The sequence below is a fragment of the Rhinatrema bivittatum genome, chromosome 13, assembly GCF_901001135.1.
Source record: "Rhinatrema bivittatum chromosome 13, aRhiBiv1.1, whole genome shotgun sequence".
In the NCBI taxonomy this organism is placed as follows: Eukaryota; Metazoa; Chordata; class Amphibia; order Gymnophiona; family Rhinatrematidae; genus Rhinatrema; species Rhinatrema bivittatum.
Window position 1 is genome coordinate 80,169,465 of NC_042627.1, and position 18,452 is coordinate 80,187,916.

General features: G+C 47.2%; 1 protein-coding gene across 2 annotated transcripts in view; it reads left to right on the plus strand.

Moving 5' to 3' along the window:
- Positions 1-13,835, plus strand: part of SMAD3 (SMAD family member 3) — a 114,246-nt gene extending 100,411 nt beyond the window's left edge. For both annotated transcript variants that reach the window (XM_029575251.1, XM_029575250.1), the window contains 3 exons: positions 3,139-3,276; positions 5,182-5,326; positions 12,480-13,835. In XM_029575251.1, the coding sequence (XP_029431111.1) occupies positions 3,139-3,276; positions 5,182-5,326; positions 12,480-12,603 (407 nt within the window). In that variant the 3' untranslated portion in view covers positions 12,604-13,835. The remainder of the gene's footprint in view (positions 1-3,138; positions 3,277-5,181; positions 5,327-12,479) is intronic.
- Positions 13,836-18,452: the final 4,617 nt, after the last annotated feature.

The window sequence follows — 18,452 nt, forward strand, 5'->3', positions numbered from 1 at the left end:
ACCTAGCGACTGCCTCTCCCTGTACCTCATTCTCTGACCTAGGAGGCTGTGCACCCAGCCTCAAAGCCTGCTGCTCCCTGTTCTTGTATTTGGTTAGGATATTGAAAATTGCACCCATAACACGATGTACCTAGCGCCTGCCTCTCCCTGTACCTCATTCTCTGACCTAGGAGGCTGTGCACCCAGCCTCAAAGCCTGCTGCTCCCTGGTCTTGTATTTGGTTAGGATAATGAGATTTTTAAGAAATAACAATAGAGTGAGCAGGTACGATGCAACCCAACAGGTAATGTCAGGCAGCCAAAACCTTTCAAAGCACCAATTTGCCGTTGGCCAGTTCTTGGCGAACGGCTTGGAGAGAGCGCACTTAGAGGTCCGCTGAGGTTTTTTCTGTCTGCCTACAGCACCCTGCCTCCCCACCCTCATCACCGGTGCCTGGGATAAAGAGCCACAGGTCAGCCAGGGCTGTGCGGCTGCAGGGAGAGAGCAGGAAAGCTCAGCTGGATGGAGTTTGGGACCTGCGGTCACGAGCAGAGCCCTTCTGCCAGCAGCCAGGGTTTATTGTATGAGGATGGCTCCTTGCTCTCATGCAGGGTCCACCTTTTTGCCACCTCTCCCATGTTTCTATCCAGACTGGTCGGGCCTCACAGCAATTGTTCCCAAATAGCACCACAGCAGGACCCAGGATCTGGCTGCTCTGAGAGGCCAGGAACAGCAGCAGTCTGTGAAGCAGAAAGAGTAGGGCTCAGTTCCCTTCTTGTGCAGCCTTCCTGCGTGGGCAAGAAACTGGTACCAGGGGAAGGGGCATTCAGGTCCAGCCCCAGTGCTCACAGATGCCTCTTGCTCGCTGCGCATTGTGGATAGTTCCCGGGCCACTTCTGTAAACAGTGGTGGCATGGCCCGTTCGGCCCGGTCACTGAGGGAGGGGCAGCGCAGAGACACTCGGTGTGTAGGTGGGGGAGGTGGACGCTGGAACCAGGTTCCTTCCCAGCTCTGCTGAAGAAAGATGTGGCCCCTGCTGAGAATGGGGACTGGGATCCAAGCCCTGTGTCCTTACAGCGTGTGGTTTGTAGAGACATCGCTCCACTCAAGCTGAGAAAAAGCTGGGTGATAAACCACAGAGTAATCAAGTTATCAGCTATGCAGGATGTATACGTCAGGCAGGGGTTGATACTCAGCTTCACTCAAGCTGAGAAACAGCGAGTAATCAAGTTATCAGCTATGCAGGATGTATATGTCAGGCAGGGGTTGATACTCAGCTCCACTCAAGCTGAGAAAAAGCTGGGTGATAAACCACAGAGTAATCAGGTTATCAGCTATGCAGGATGTATACATCTGGCAGGGGTTGATACTCAGCTTCACTCAAGCTGAGAAACAGCGAGTAATCAAGTTATCAGCTATGCAGGATGTATACGTCAGGCAGGGGTTGATACTCAGCTCCACTCAAGCTGAGAAACAGCGAGTAATCAAGTTATCAGCTATGCAGGATGTATACGTCAGGCAGGAGCTGATACTCAACTCCACTCAAGCTGAGAAAAAGCTGGGTGATAAACCACAGAGTAATCAAGTTATCAGCTATGCAGGATGTATACGTCAGGCAGGGGTTGATACTCAGCTCCACTCAAGCTGAGAAACAGCGAGTAATCAAGTTAGCAGCTATGCAGGATGTATACGTCAGGCAGGGGTTGATACTCAGCTCCACTCAAGCTGAGAAACAGCGAGTAATCAAGTTATCAGCTATGCAGGATGTATACGTCAGGCAGGAGCTGATACTCAACTCCACTCAAGCTGAGAAACAGCGAGTAATCAAGTTATCAGCTATGCAGGATGTATACGTCAGGCAGGGGCTGATACTCAGCTCCACTCAAGCTGAGAAACAGCGAGTAATCAAGTTATCAGCTATGCAGGATGTATACGTCAGGCAGGGGTTGATACTCAGCTCCACTCAAGCTGAGAAACAGCGAGTAATCAAGTTAGCAGCTATGCAGGATGTATACGTCAGGCAGGAGCTGATACTCAACTCCACTCAAGCTGAGAAACAGCGAGTAATCAAGTTAGCAGCTATGCAGGATATATACGTCAGGCAGGAGCTGATACTCAGCTCCACTCAAGCTGAGAAACAGCGAGTAATCAAGTTAGCAGCTATGCAGGATGTATACGTCAGGCAGGAGCTGATACTCAGCTCCACTCAAGCTGAGAAACAGCGAGTAATCAAGTTAGCAGCTATGCAGGATGTATACGTCAGGCAGGGGCTGATACTCAGCTTCACTCAAGCTGAGAAACAGCGAGTAATCAAGTTATCAGCTATGCAGGATGTATACGTCAGGCAGGGGCTGATACTCAGCTCCACTCAAGCTGAGAAACAGCGAGTAATCAAGTTAGCAGCTATGCAGGATGTATACGTCAGGCAGGGGCTGATACTCAGCTTCACTCAAGCTGAGAAACAGCGAGTAATCAAGTTAGCAGCTATGCAGGATGTATACGTCAGGCAGGGGCTGATACTCAGCTCCACTCAAGCTGAGAAACAGCGAGTAATCAAGTTAGCAGCTATGCAGGATGTATACGTCAGGCAGGGGCTGATACTCAGCTTCACGTAGCCGGATAAGTAGCGACCCAGTTAATAACCCAGCCATGCCCAGCAGCTGCCTCCTGGCCGGCTGAATTCGTTGCCAGTTAAGCGGTTGTACAGCTAAGAGGTAGGTGGGCCGGGGACATAATGGGGAGCAGCTGCTTAGCCAGATAAGTAGCGATATTTACAGTTAGATAAGTTAGACCTGAACATCCCAAAACGCGTTAGCTGGGCATCGGCTGAATATTGGGCCCTGTCTTACAAAGATGCTTTTTAAAACCGGAGCAGTTTTCCGGACAGAAGTCAGAGAGTCCTCTGGTGCCCTTTGCCTGCTTTTCAGAAATACGTCTGGGAATATATTCCCTGCTGTTTGCGTGGTGGTTCCTGCAGCAGGAGCTTGCCTTAGACCCTAGGTTTGGAGGTGGGGACGGAGGGAAAGTGGCCGCCTAGTGTGAGCTCTGCGAGGACAGGGAGGGGGTCCTGAGGTCCAGCAGGTCACCACCGAGGAGCATGGCTGCCCTGGCCGAGCCCTTCCTCTCACTGACTCCAGCTTTGTCTCTTCTGCTCCGTAGGGAGAGGCGTGAGACTGTACTACATTGGCGGGGAGGTGTTTGCCGAGTGCCTGAGTGACAGCGCCATTTTTGTCCAGTCTCCTAACTGTAACCAGCGCTACGGCTGGCACCCAGCAACTGTCTGCAAGATCCCACCAGGTAACCAATGGAAAAAAGAATTGTAATTTTACTCGCTGTGTCAAACATCCTCGTCTCCATCAACCTACATTACCCTTTCCTGCCATGACAATCTCTTTCCAAAGGCTGCCATCCTGCTCTCTTCCCCTAACCGCTGCTGAGTCATTGCAAGCCTGCAGATAAGTTGGCAGTGTCTCTTGCTATAACCAGCGTTTGGTTACAATTTTCACTGGATAGAGTGAATAAAGAGGTCCGCTGAAAAAAGAGAGGCCCTCGGGCCTTCTGCTTATCTCATTCCCTGACTTTTCTCAGGTGTTTGCGCTGCTCTCCTCTTGCTCTGTGGTAACAGATCTTAAACCTGCTTTGCACAGAGACAGAGGGCGCTAGAAAGGCTGGGGTCTGAATTTCGGGAATTTGCATGCTTATCTTCCCACGCAGTTAGGTTTTACTGGACTTGGAGAGGGAGGGAGCTCACGCAGGAAGTTGTTTGTATGGCTGACAGCTGGGATGGACCCTGAGCCGGAGCAGGGGAGGTGAAACCGGACATTGTGCATGGACCAGTTGGTCCTTGTCGTCTGCTGCAGGGTTTATCAGCCGGGGGTAGGCCTTACCTCTCAGGGGACAGAGTGGCCTTCCCTGTTGTCTTCTTTCAGCAGGAGCTCGTCGCTCCTCCAGTGTTAGAGAGGCAGTGGTGATGGGTTGTGAGAAAACGTGAGCTGGAAATGAATGAGCACTCGCGGGCTTCGCTTCCCCTGCGGGAGCCGGAAGGGCGAGGGGCTTGCAGCAAAGCCCCCAGGCATTGGCTCAGTTTCCGGCTTAGCTCTGCTTCCTGATCTGGGGCCCAGGACTGGCCCCTGCTGCATGAGACAGGGCCGCACCTCACGGGAAGGGGGAGAGGGGCCCAGGACCTGCTCCCGCACTGAGTGAAATTTAGCCAAAACGAAGTGACCTTCTGTAGGAAGCCTTGGATGCAGAGTAATGTGCTCCCCTTCAAGGTGGTGACTGCGGGGGAAGGCCTGGGGGAGGGTGAGTGAGTCCTGAGGTGGGGAGCAGTGGGGAAACATGCGTGAGGCTGAGGGGGTGGAGGGGAGGATGCTTGAGACTGGGGGGAGAGAGATGACTGAGAGAATGAGAAGGAATCACAGACGGGGGGGAAGGGACTGAAAGCGGAAGATGGAGGACTGAGGCTCACTCAGAGGAGGAGGGAGGAGGTAGAGGGTTTTGATGGATTTGAGAGCCAGAGAGTGGGAAGGCAAGCAAGAGGCTGAGAGAGAGGAAAGGGAGGTTGAGAGGAGAGGTGGAAGGCTGTGAGATGAAGATGTTACAGGTGAGCTAAGGGGACGTGAGGAGGTGAAAGACAGAGTGAGATGAGAGAGGAGCAGTGGGGAAGAAAAAAGCCAGGGCTCCGTGCATTGATCGCATGTGCAATCGCGTTTAATTGCGAGTCTGGGTTTTAATGTGCATAAATTAACTTGCTGTGCTAATGAGGTAATGAGATGCCAAACTATGTAAAACAGCTCATTACCTACTTGTGCAGAGATGAGTAATGCACGTTGAGATCAGCATTCAGAAGAATTTCTACGGCTAACTTTGGGACTTGGCCACACAAATTGGGCAAAAATGTGGTTGAAATATTTCCCCCTGCCGCCTGGATAATTTTTAGCTGGATAAGCATTGGCTGGCTAAAGGTTACTCAGATACAAAGGAAGCTGTGGGGGTGGGGAGTATCCGTGCTGTGAGTCTGCCCGTGGTCTGAAGTTATCCGCGTACATGGCTTCAGTCTTAACTGCTGCATTAAAACGTAGCACAGTGGCGGCAAACTAAATATGGAAGGAAAAAAAGCTTTTCCTCAAATGAAAAACTGCTGCGCGTTACGGTGTGAGTTCTGCACTGCCAGCGTGTGTTTTCTTGTGTCTCTCTTCATAGGGTGCAACCTGAAGATTTTTAACAACCAGGAGTTTGCTGCTCTCCTGGCGCAATCTGTGAATCAGGGCTTCGAAGCCGTGTACCAGCTCACCCGCATGTGCACTATCCGAATGAGCTTCGTCAAAGGCTGGGGCGCCGAATACAGGTCAGCAGCGTCCCTTGCACTCAGCATTTTACAGCTCAGGCAATGAGAGGTGGTTCTCTAGCACCAGATTGTACACTTAATTGCTTGTTCAAAATCCTTTATTTCATTCAGTTTCTCTTAGTTTTGCTGATCTTCTTAATCCAAAGCTGTCTGTTTAGGAGAAGGTGGCGCTTACTTTGTAGGGCCTAGACGATTTAAGATGGATTGTATTTATTTTTAAAAGCGTCTTCCTTTTGTAGACAATCACTGGTAGGAGGTTGACCTCTCTGCTGCCTCCTTCATTGGGTACTAAAAACAGTGGTCCTGGAAAGCTACATTTTAGATGGATCCGATGTACGAAAGCTTGCGTTGACCCCCGATGCAGTAACCTAATGACATGCTAATGCATCAGTCGTTTAAAAAGAAACACGCCACCCCAAAAGCAATCGCAGAAGACAGGTCTAGCACGCATAGAATATGATTTATGCACATACGGGCCTTTGAGATTGAGGTTGAGACGCTTAACATCTCTTTTCCTAAGGCCCAAGATAGTTTTTTTTTTTTTCCATTGGTTGTGTTGGGTTTGATAGAATGGTGAATAATTCAGACTTTTTGTGTTTTATTGCATTATTATTCTATCTGATGGTAGTGCTTGTAATGTGATTTAGTTTTATTTACTTGTATTTATGTGGCTGTTTTATGATTGTTTTATAATGTGCCCCGCCTTGAACTTGAAAAGCACAGGAAATAAATTGTTTTAAACAAAAAATAAACATAAGACATGTTTTCTGCACAGATAACAATTTGTGTGCATAAAAAATCTTTACACAAAGCATATTCTCTGCGTGTAAAACATGCTTTCCTTCTTTGGGAAATGATATTGCGGACATGATGATGTAATTAATAAAAACCTTTAATAACTAAAACAACCCAAAATATGTTTTCTGCTCAGAAATCTTGCTCTGTGCACAAATTGTGTTTTATGTGCACAAAAATTCCCAGTTGAGGACCCTGCGCCAGCCACATAGACTAACTTTACAGCAGCTGTACTCAGGAATTCAGTCTCCAGTGTTGAGGAACCATGTGCATGGCCTGTGCACCTCTCTGCAACGGGAGCAAGGGCTAATGACTTATTAACATGGGGTTTTAGTGGCAGAGTGCTCACTTGTGCATGCAGTGTTTGCACACAAAAATCCTTGCTACAGGGAGAGTAAAACATATGTGCACATTCACCAGTAAAAGTGCCCAGCGCTCCTTATTACATGGGGGCCTTTGCTTGTCCGAGTTGCTGGGAGCTTGTGTGCTAAGTGTACACATACATTGTGTGTTCAAACAACAACAAATGCTTCAGTTTTTGAGGCATGAAACGTGGAGCTTCCCCAGTGTGATTTTTCTGCTGAAGCAGTCCACCCCCTCTTTTATTTACTATTAAATAGTGATCCAAAAAAATCTCAAATGTGAATTCCAAAACTAAAGTTTAAACCAAGATGTCCCAGATGTCAGTCACTTAACTTTTTCTAAAAGTCGGCATTGGTGAGATTTCCTTCTTCCAAAATGGCTTCCTTTCGTGAAAAACAAATTTTACTGCACTGCAAGTCCCCTCATCGATGTTTCAAATGTTCTTCATCGGGAGACCTGCACCAGAGACTGATGTACACACCCTTTATAAATGAAGGTTTCGAACAATGCCGGCAATTGTCATGTGACAAACGAATCCTGTAAAAGCACCGCAGTGATATCAGCACGGGTATGTGCTGATATATATATCCAGAACGTTAAATCACACGATCATCTGAACCGATCCATCGAGTAATTAAAAAGCGACCAGCCAATGTCCTGATTTAATCCATTTGTGGGACAGCAGTCTTAAGGGTAGGAATCCATTTTTGCTGCAAGTCCAAATCATCTCTGCGGGTAGATGGCAGAACACGTCCAGGACACCCCCTGGCACTGACTCCGCTCTAACTCCTACAATTGGAGCCGCGAGTCGATTATTTTTCACACAACTGCGACGTTTGGCAATTCTTGTTTGGAAGAGTTGAGAGGCCTTTCCGATGTATAAGAGTGCGTAGGCACGCGGAATGAAATGTGTTACTCCCTTGGGAGAGCCACTATAAAAGATTGCTGTAATTTGATGTGTTAGGAAACACCAGAGTGGCGCCTCTGGCTGCTGGTTGCCAGGTCGTACAATCGCAGGCACACATTGTGCATCGCTTGTATAGCAGCTGCCTCCATAACATACGATTGAACTAATGAATCCTTCAAATTACCCCGCTCGCGTGAAAGAAAACACGGAGGGATTTTGGAACGCTGGATGCACAGACGTCCGTTTCTGGTGCAGGTCTCCCCATGAAGAACATTTGAAACATCGATGTTGGGGCTTGCAGTAAATTTTGTTTTTTCACGAAAGGATGCCATTTTGGAAGGAGGAAACCCCTCGAATGCTGATGTTGAGAAAAAGTTAAGTGACTGACATCTGGGGCGTCGTGCTTTAGACTTCAGTTTTGGAATTCACATTTGAGATTTTTTGGATCACTGTTTAATAGTAAAAATTTGAAAGACTGGCGTGAGATGACAGGGGGTGGACTGCTTCGGCAGAACATTGGGGAAGCTCCACATTTGATGCTTCAAAAATGTAAGTAAGTATTTATTGTTTGAATGTGCGTTTTAATGTTAAGCCACGTTGGGTATTAATATCAATACGAGGTGTGTTCGCTCCTTTTTTTGTTTTACATTATATGGGGCTGTTTTGAAGATTGTTCATTGATTTTAGTATTGTGCTCGGCCTTGTGCAGCCATTTCGGCCGGGAAAGTAGTGTAGACATTGTCTAAATGAATGACATTTCTCTGAAGACAGGTGTGGGGTGATGCCAGGCCGGGGAAGATTACTGCAAGGTTTCTGGAAGCTTCGTCGCGCTTCGCTGAGCCTGTGCTGTGCCGTTCCACATCAAGCACATGGAAGGGGAGGGACTCTCCCTCGGGTCTCGGTTTTCTCGGAGCATTAACGCAGCTTCTGGAAGCTTTGTGGTAATCTTGGGTGATGTCGCCCTCCTTCCTGGGAGAGCACCTGTTACAGCTGGGCCCCTCCTGGCATGAACGGTGCTTCGCCGCGGGGGGACTGGAGGCGGCGTGCGGGTGACGCTCTGCCCGCAGAGGTTTTCTCACCACAGGAGAGAAGATCAGTGAGAAGCTAAAGCCGCAGAAGTTATTTCCATTTCTGCAGACGTCGGGAAGCCATTTTATTTTTAAATCTTCCGTTCTACGTGGGCCAGGCCTTTTCAGCACTGGCTCGGAGCCAGGACTCCTAATGAAATCCAGATGCCGGGATTTAGACATCTCATTACAGCCCCCGTTGATAGTGAGAGCCATAATCTAAAATTTAATTGACTAAAGCGGCTGTTGCTTGCTTTCCAGAGCAACAAAATACTGTGTGAAATTAGGGCTTGAGTTTGGAAAAGGGGGAGATGTGTTCTGGGAGGCTTTTTTTTTTTTTTTTTTTTTGGTTTAAACTAGGTCTTGGTCTGTTCATTGAAAGAAAAAAAAATACTAAAGCATTGAAAAGTAATTGTAGAGAAGCTGGTGTGCAGCACTTAGAGAGGCAGACGGGGCTGCGGTGGCCGCTGAACTGCCTGATTTCTTGCAGTCTGCCCCTTCTCCACCTCTCCTGATGCTCGGCTGCCCAGCACCAGAGGAAACACCACGGGCCAGCAAGGGCCGGCCGCTGGCCACCAGCACATCTCGGGGATCAGCAGGTTAAAAATGAGACGGGAAACATGCATGAAGCTTATTTCTAAACATAAAGTATGTTCACTAATGCTTTCTGGATTGTATTTTTAATTAAAAACAAAGCAGTAGTTTAATAAAATACAACATGCTAAAGCAGTAAATTAAATTGGTAGAATGAGCTTTATAAATCCTTACAACAGGCCCTGATAGAAGTCAGACATTTCTATGTAAGCAGTCCCGGGCGTTCTCAAGGGCCCTGTTTTAATCACTTCTCTAAAGCTCATTGCACAGCGACCCAACATGCATTGATTCCTTTTTACAAAAGAGAGCTTGTTTTACAAATCCACAGCTGGATGGATGTGGCAGCATTTTGTCCAGACTTGGTCGATAACCTTCCAACAAGACTCAGTGTCTCTTCTCTAATTATTGCCGGACCCTTGCACTGAACTAGTGTCTTCCACAAGGATAATTATGATTTACATAATGCCCCCCATTGGCAGTAAAAACACAGAAAATTAAGGTTTCCCTTTTTCATTCTGATTCTAATTTCTTTTTAGGAAATATTACCTGTTAGTTTTTGAAGTGTGCCTGCTTAGTTGTGCTCACTATTATGAATTGGATCAAATTAGGATGAAGCAGTACTGATCTTCCTCAGAGCCTCATGCATGTGTCATATTGATAAAGCATTAATACAGCACAGACAGCTGAAAATCAGATCGTCATCAGAGCCCTATGCAGGCATCTCACTGATACGTTAAGCATGAATACAGCACAGACAGCTGAAAATCAGATCGTCATCAGAGCCCTATGCAGGCATCTCACTGATGCGTTAAGCATGAATACAGCACAGACAGCTGACGAGCAGGTCTTCATCAGAGCCCTATGCAGGCGTCACACTTGATGCATGTAAAGAATGAATACAGCACAGACAGCTGAAGAGCAGGTCTTCATCAGAGCCCTATGCAGGCGTCACACTTGATGCATGTAAAGAATGAATACAGCACAGACTGCTGACAGTTTGACTTAGGAAAAATGTTTCAACAATGGGGTGTCGTAGTGGCAACCTGCAGGTAGCAAGCCGGGAAGGATTAAAAGAAAAATGGCAGTGGCCAGCTTGGTCTAGCAGGCTACTAAATAGGGGGTCAATCGGGTCCGTTTGGCAAGTCATCCACAGCTGAGTCTGGCAATCAGCTGGACTTGTGCCGTGCAGAATAAACAGTTACAAGTGATAAGAACAGGATCCCAACTCTATGTGCAGAAATATAAAGTGTGGTTTGATGGTTATCGATGAGGATTGCATTTGTAGTCCTATACACTAAAGTATATAAAGTACAGCTCTGCAGAGACCGGCCAGGTTAGTGCAGCTCTGCAGAGACCGGCCAGGTTAGTGCAGCTCTGCAGAGACCGGCCAGGTTAGTGCAGCTCTGCAGAGACCGGCCAGGTTAGTGCAGCTCCGCAGAGACCGGCCAGGTTAGTGCAGCTCTGCAGAGACCGGCCAGGTTAGTGCAGCAGTTTGCTGGTGGCAAGGTGGCCACAGAGACTTGCAGGCTAATTTTAAAATGCAGCTTCCGTGCGTTAAGTATGCGCCTAATCGTAAGCGATTACTCGAGAAAACGTTCTTTGCGTGTCTTCCCTACGACCTTGCTGGCTTTTGCGCGCCTATGTGGGCGGATTGTAAAACATGCTCACTCGAGGGACGACCCGATCAGTCCACCAGTTTGCCCAGTTAATATCGCAGTCTTCAAGACCCCTCTGTTTCCTCATCCTGCACGGCCCCCCTGTTGACCCGGACCCTCGCCCTGTCCTGTAAGCCCTAAAACCCGAGATCTAAGGGCTTCCTCCTCATCTGGAGCAGCACAGGCCGATGCAGACTGCGGTCTCCAGTTTTAAAATACGGACTTGCACGTAATAACTGTTGGCCCCCGTCCCGGAACGTTCATGCTCCCCCCATTCCTCGCCCCTTGCCTGCCCTCGAATTTAAGATGCACGCACAGGTGTATCTATGTGCGTACTTCACGGCTTTTAAAACTCTGCGTTGCTCGCGAGCGCCCCACACACGTGCGTAATATGTGCATTTTTGCGTGAGCATCGCTTTTAAAACCGACCTCTTAGGAAGGCAATGTTTGGGTGATAGCCTTGCCAGTGCTGGCGGCTGTTCAGATGATTTTACAGTCTGGTACTTGGATATGGGAAGGGAATGCTGCTTATACGTCCGTGTATCCATGGTGGTGGGGCACAGAGGATGAAGACCGTGAAGGCTGTCTTGGATAAGCAGGGATATCTTACTAGCAGCCACGCTGTGTGATTGCTGGAATCTTGCCTTGGGCATTCGCACCATGGAAAGGCGATTTTTAAACACAAATGATGGCTGGCATTTGAGATTATGCACCTGTGGTTTGGACAGGAATAGCTGGGCAGTCTAGAAAGGCCCATTGGTCTCTGTCTACCTTGACTGTAATAAATAATGTATACCATTTATTCCAAAGATAAATCGAAGCGTGCAGGAAATTAAATGTAGGCCCGGCCCAGTGGCAGTACCGCCATGCGGAGGGACCCGGGATTATTCCCCCGGTCAGATCCTCTGCTCCTCGAGTGGTCCAGGACTGAGCGTGTGCAATGGGGAGGACTCGTCCACAGCTGCTGAGGGAGAATCCCAGTCACTGCACAGCAGTGGCACCTGGACTCGGCGGGGGGGCCATGATTGCATGGCCCCAGGCTGTTGCTGCAAGGGCTTGGCTTCGTGACTTGGGGGGGAGGCTTGGGTGAGCTGTAAATGAAGGCCCAAGATCCCATAGTCCAAACAGAGGTCAGTTCCAATTGAGCTAGAAACCTGAAGAGGAGGGAGTGCCAAAAAAACCCTCTGGGAAGGAGACCAATGAATAAGGCTGAAAGGAAACAGACAGGCTGATATTTTAGAACTAGTACTGTTCCTTTTAGCACAGAGAGGTTAAGTGACTTCTGAAGGTCTCACAGTGAGGGATGGCGAGGGAAATGAGCCTGAGCTGTCCAGGAGCAGTAAATTAATTTCCACTCTTTTGGTCCCAGCTCTGCTGATTTTAATCCAACTTTAATTATTTGCTGGAAACCTCTTTCTGCTGCGAAAGTGTTATCGGTGTGCTCAAATTATTTTTATAGCGTGAAAAGCAGCAGTTGTACAGTAATAAGCAAAAGCAAGGCAGCTGTAAAGTCCTCAGCTTTACTGCTCGACCTCCAGTATATTACGGGAGTGACATTTTGGATGTTTCCCTGGGAGATCTTTCGAGTAGTAAAGTGCGTTGTCACAGCGAGCTCCAGTTATCATAATATGTCATCATTAAGAGAGAGGGGGTGGCTTTTATGGCCGGCAGTGCGTCCCTGTGACACAGCGTGCTTCCATTTCCACCTAAGCAGCACAGAATGCTCTCCCGCCATCTGTCCTCAAACTTCTCTGTTTTTGTTTTTCTTTTAGGCGGCAAACTGTGACCAGCACGCCCTGCTGGATTGAACTGCACCTTAATGGGCCTCTGCAGTGGCTGGACAAGGTCCTCACTCAAATGGGCTCTCCCATCCATCGCTGCACCAGTGTGTCTTAAGAGGGACGCATCTTGCATGGGGAAAAGATGCACACGGGCCGGAGAGAATGGGATCCGCGTAAGCCACGGCTGGAAGTCAAAGCCAAGCAAAACTGGCCTTCACGGGCGTCCTGTGTTTGTAATAGAGAAACAACAAAACAGGGCGGCTGTAGAAATCGGTGCCCGTGCAAGTCACTTTACAGAAGCAACCGCCGCTTGCCTCCAAGACTATCGCTATTTGCATTAACGGTTTGGTGTCAATTAACTGGACAACACTTTTGGTAGATAAATGCCCCTCCAACATATTTCGGCCAACACACAAACTTTTTTTTTCCTCCCATGCCTAAATCTCCTCCCCTGTTCCTTGGCTGGGGATAGAGACTGGGCTTTACCAGCCGCATTATGGGAAGGAGCAGGTCTTCAGGGGCCAGATCGGATGAGGGCTGCTCATTACCAGGTGCATGCTGGGATGAGCTTGATCTTTGCCTGACCGGGGCTGGGAATGTGGTGGTCTCCAGTCCGTGGGGCAGTAGAACCCTTTGAACAAAAGACGAAGTTACCGCCTAGGCTTCTTGACTGAATGAGGTGCGCCGAGTTGGTGGACGTTCTCCCCTTTCCCTGTTGATGCAGTCGTACATCTGGAGGGGGTAAAGGCAGGATGAGCGCAGTAGCACGGAGGAAGCTTTCCATCTAGAAAACGTCTCCCTTAACTCCCACCCTTCAGTGCTCGCACAACTTGGCAGCACTGCTTGCCTTGATGAAACGGAGAGCTCGCTCTCTAATCTCCTGAGCCTTTCCCTTCCTGTCCTTATCACAGGCAGACTTTACGCTATGTTAAATGTTACTGCAAGCGCACAGGCCGGCGGAAGGAGCCAGCGCCGGGTCTGCACTGTGCAGCCCCTGGGCATTCATCAGGGAACCTTGGGACTGTGTAATATTGGGAAGCATTTTGTTCCAGTTAAAGGAGGGAAAGTGCCAGCCTCCGAGAGGTGGGGAAAAACAGAGGACCCGCTGTGTGCGCAGGATTAGTGCATCTGTCCCTTTGAAAGAGATCTTTGTAGGTGATGTTCTTCAGATAATGTAATGTTTGGAAGCTCAGTTTCTGTATATAGAATTCTGTTTCCTTCTTTCTCTTACTGTATATAATCTTATATTAAGAATTTCCTGTGGAAATCTGTCTCGTAAAATGGCAATAACTAAATTTTCTTTCCCTTAAAAAAAAAAAAAAAAAAAAAAGGGAAGAAAGCTTGTGGCCATAGCCAGTGTGATGAGAAGAGAAGCCCCGGGAGTCCTCGTGCTAGTAAAGTCCGGCCGCATACGCAGCTCTGCAGATTTATCCGGTCTGCAAACTGCATGGCACTTAACCTGCGAGTTACTGCACAGCTCAAGATTCCTGCAGCTCCTAATTCAAAAGCAGAAGTCATCCAGATAAATAAGATGGAGCTTCTTATCTGGGTAGCATTTGGGGCGTTTCGGGGGGCGTAGCTGGGAGGAGTTGAGTTAGTCAGCTAATTCTGATATTCAGAGTTAACCGGATAACTTTAGGACAGCTCTCTGGCCTGACTGGTCTTAGCCCTCATTCATCAAATCGCGTTAGGGCAGGTGATGAATATTGCATCGCAAAATGCGTGTGCAAATTTGGACTTTGGTCAGAGTGAATGTGAATGAGGGCTGTTTAACGTTGCATGCGATATCATAAAGCACACGATCATGGGATTTAACACCAAAAATAATTAAACCTTTTTTTATTTTTTTTTTCATGGCGCTATGCCTGCGATAGCTGCGCTATGGCCAAAATGGGATTTATTGCAAGAGGGAGTGGGAGCCTCTGTGGAGACCCACTGATTTCTGAACCTTTTATATCACTGTAAGAAGGGGAATTATGAACTCGGGGTGGGGTGAGTTGGGTTTTAGGGGGCAGTTGAACATGCATAGTCATACGTAGGAACAGCAGTCAAGCTGGATAGAGAGAACATGGTAGAAATCTACTCTTCTTTCACCTTTCAGCCCTCCAAATCACATTAAATCTTCACTGAAGGTAACTGTGCTGTTCGTACGTATGACTGCATGTTAAAGTGCCCCCTCTTACAGTGGTTTTTTGTGAGCCTGTACAGAATGTCTCTCTCTCTCTCTTTCCCCTCCCCTTCCCTATATTTATAGCAAAATGATGAATCTAGGTGTAAGCTGACTAACTTTAAGATAGTTGGCTATACTCAGTAGTTTATCCGGCTAAGTTTGCTGTCCGGAGAGTGACTGAATATGGACCGCCTTATATCTGCTACTCGGTAGATTTTCCCTGCCTGCACTTGGTGTGGAGATTATGCAGGACGTTTCTCTGTCAGCTTCATCAGAGACGCCAATAATCCAGGACAGCACTGCCCAGACGCAGCTCAACAGTTTGTTTCTCCTCTTTTCTCCATGCGAGTAAGGAACAAACCTGCATGGGTTTTATTAACTAAAGTTATATCAGAAATAAGCAAAAAAAGAAATCATTTTCCTTACGTGATGAGAGCTCAGTGCAGATGTGGGTTTCCCTGGGTCTGCCCCGGTTCAGATGAGAGCTCAGTGCAGATGTGGGTTTCCCTGGGTCTGCCCCGGTTCAGATGAGAGCTCAGTGCAGATGTGGGTTTCCCTGGGTCTGCCCCGGTTCAGATGAGAGCTCAGTGCAGATGTGGGTTTCCCTGGGTCTGCCCCGGTTCAGATGAGAGAGCTCAGTGCAGATGTGGGTTTCCCTGGGTCTGCCCCGGTTCAGATGAGAGCTCAGTGCAGATGTGGGATTCCCTGGGTCTGCCCCGGTTCAGACGAGAGCTCAGTGCAGATGTGGGTTTCCCTGGGTCTGCCCCGGTTCAGATGAGAGAGCTCAGTGCAGATGTGGGATTCCCTGGGTCTGCCCTGGTTCAGATGAGAGAGCTCAGTGCAGATGTGGGTTTCCCTGGGTCTGCCCCGGTTCAGATGAGAGAGCTCAGTGCAGATGTGGGATTCCCTGGGTCTGCCCCGGTTCAGATGAGAGAGCTCAGTGCAGATGTGGGATTCCCTGGGTCTGCCCCGGTTCAGATGAGAGCTCAGTGCAGATTTATTTATTTATTTATTTAACACTTTTCTATACCGACCTTCATGGTTAAATGACCATATCAGATCGGTTTACATCGAATTGGGGAACTGTAACAAAAAACAATCGTTTGAACAGGAAGAGCAAAGTTACATTCAACAAGGATAGTAAACTTGGAAGCATAGACAGCTGGAAAGAAAGGCCTAAGGCGGCAGTAAACAAAGAGTATAAACAATTGATGAATCAGGTGTAGCTCTTATTAAGTACTTAAAGGTAATACAGAGATCCATTGCTCATGAAGGTTGTTCGGTCGTCTAGTGTGTATCAGGGGGATCTGAGAAGGCTTGGCGGAATAGCCAGGTCTTAAGTTTTTTCCTAAATGTTAAGAGGCACGGTTCCAGCCTAAGGTCTGAGGGGATGTTGTTCCAAATAGCTGGGCCTGCTGTCGAGAAGGATCGGTCTTTGGTCGAGGTGAGGCGTGTGGCTTTGGTTGGCGGGGCTTGTAGAGTTCCTTTGTATACTTCTCTAGTCGGTCTGTTGGAGATATGGAGTCTGAGAGGGAATTCGAGGTCCAGATGAAGGTGATTGTGGATGGATTTGTGAATTAAGGTGAGTGATTTGTAAAGGATTCTGTAATTAACTGGGAGCCAGTGTAAGTTACGGAGGATGGGTGATATGTGTTCTCCACAGTTGGTGTTGGTCAGGATGTGGGTTTCCCTGGGTCTGCCCCGGTTCAGATGAGAGCTCAGTGCAGATGTGGGTTTCCCTGGGTCTGCCCCGGTTCAGAGACTTACATCATGATGGAGGCCAGTCTTCTTCACCTTCATCTGTTTCTGTTATTTGTTCATCCCTGTGCTGTATCTGTTGATGTTAGCAGCTGAGAAAATCACTGGTTCTGATCTGTCTGCATAAGCCTCTCCCCACCCCAGCTGATCTTTAAGGTCTAAAATTGATGTTACATCTTTACATTTAACAGATTAGACACACATGCATACAGAACTGCGCTGAATTATTTTCAGATGTTGAAATACGACTCGGACTCTGCCATTGAAGGTGGATCCAAGTTCTTCGAGACTGTTTTCTATAAAAATAAATTTAAAGAAATGTCCATGCAATAATTCTGCTTTTTAAGAGGAGAGAGTGAAAGCTTTTCCAGTGCAAGAGAGCTGTGGATAGTTTGATTTAAAGAGGGGAATTTTAAAAGCCATTTCCGCACATAAAGCCCAGTTTTATATACATAAATGTCTGTACAAAAATAGCCTGGAGCTGAGCGAGAGTAACCTGGATCCACATGCACTTTCTACACGCACTGAGCAGAGATGGCACTTGCACAACACCATCTGATTTTAAAAGGCAATCGTGCTGAGTGTACGCAGGCAAGTTACATCCTCCAAAGAGGAGCTGTGTCCTTGGCCAATTACCAGGTATTTTCAAAACAGTCTTATGCCAGTATGTGTGCTTTATCAATTCTCAGTAAACTCTGCGTGCACAATGTATGTGCAGCTGTTGGAAAATGTCCCTCTAAGCGAGGGGTCATCAGACTCTCCGCATGGGATGGAATCCGGGGCTGCTCTTTACTTGTGAGCTTTGCATCACTTTTCAAAGATGTGCAGGCTTTCCCTTTGAAATTTGCTAAAGTATCCACAGACATTCGCGCTTGCTTTTTGTGTGAATAGATTTCCTTTTGGAAAGTAACACACAGCGAATGTAAAATCCAATTTATATATGTTGTTTTCCAATCCTGAAACAGAAAATAAAGAATATGTACCCGTAAATATCTACCTAAATATTTATTGATTTCAAAAGTTAAAAAATCCAAAATGCTTAAATTGTACAATAATATGTTCCCATAAAAACCACCCCCACAATATCATTTAACAAACAGAATTAATGAAATGCAGAAATATAACAATTCACAAGAAACACGCATATACCCATGTACTCATATGACAAAACCATTCCCATGTACCCAACAAAGAGCCCTTGTTTCAGCGATGTCCTTGGACATTAACAGATATTATTCCTCACATTGTGCACACACATTCTTAAAGTTTAACAATGCCATATGCAGTATAAATGTTAGTTTTATATTGTTCAGTTACTACGTCAAACCACTTTCCCACAAAAACCGAAAGCACTTTTCTCATATGTTCAGCTGGTTCCAGGGAACATATACTTAATTTTCTGTTTTTGTTGGCCGACTGGTGTAAAGGTAGATATTTAGCGTTTTCTGTCTTAGATCATAAATTCTCCATCTACAGTGTTAACGAACATCAAATCAATAAAAGACATCTGTATCTAACCATTTATCTCTAAACTCTAAACCCGCACATAACTTACTGATATAATTCATACATTGCCTGCAGGAAGAGCCGAAGCCTCACTCAGCGATAATTTTAACTTCTAAAAAAACACCGTAAGCTCGACTTCATGTTATACGGGTCAATTACCTACTTCCTTGATTTAAAAAGATCAGCGTCGGCACGGCTATATAGATTGCACTGTAGAATAACCATTCAACAATGGTGATTTCTCACAACGAACGCCGTGCCTACACCTACCCGTTCATCAAACTCTTTTAAGCTATTCCAGCCACACCTACTGTGACCTGTGCTGTAGGTTATCCAGTTCTTCGTGTACCCAGTGTCTAACATTGGTCAAGCTGGCTGCTCCCCCCAACCCATTCGATCACATGACGTGAATAAACAGCAATTTCTACAATCACATCACTTTCCGATCCTGCCCAAAGCACCCTTGAAATGCCAGTAAAAGTGTGCAAATGAGGGACATCGTGCATGTTTTCAGCCGTCTTGTGGGAAGG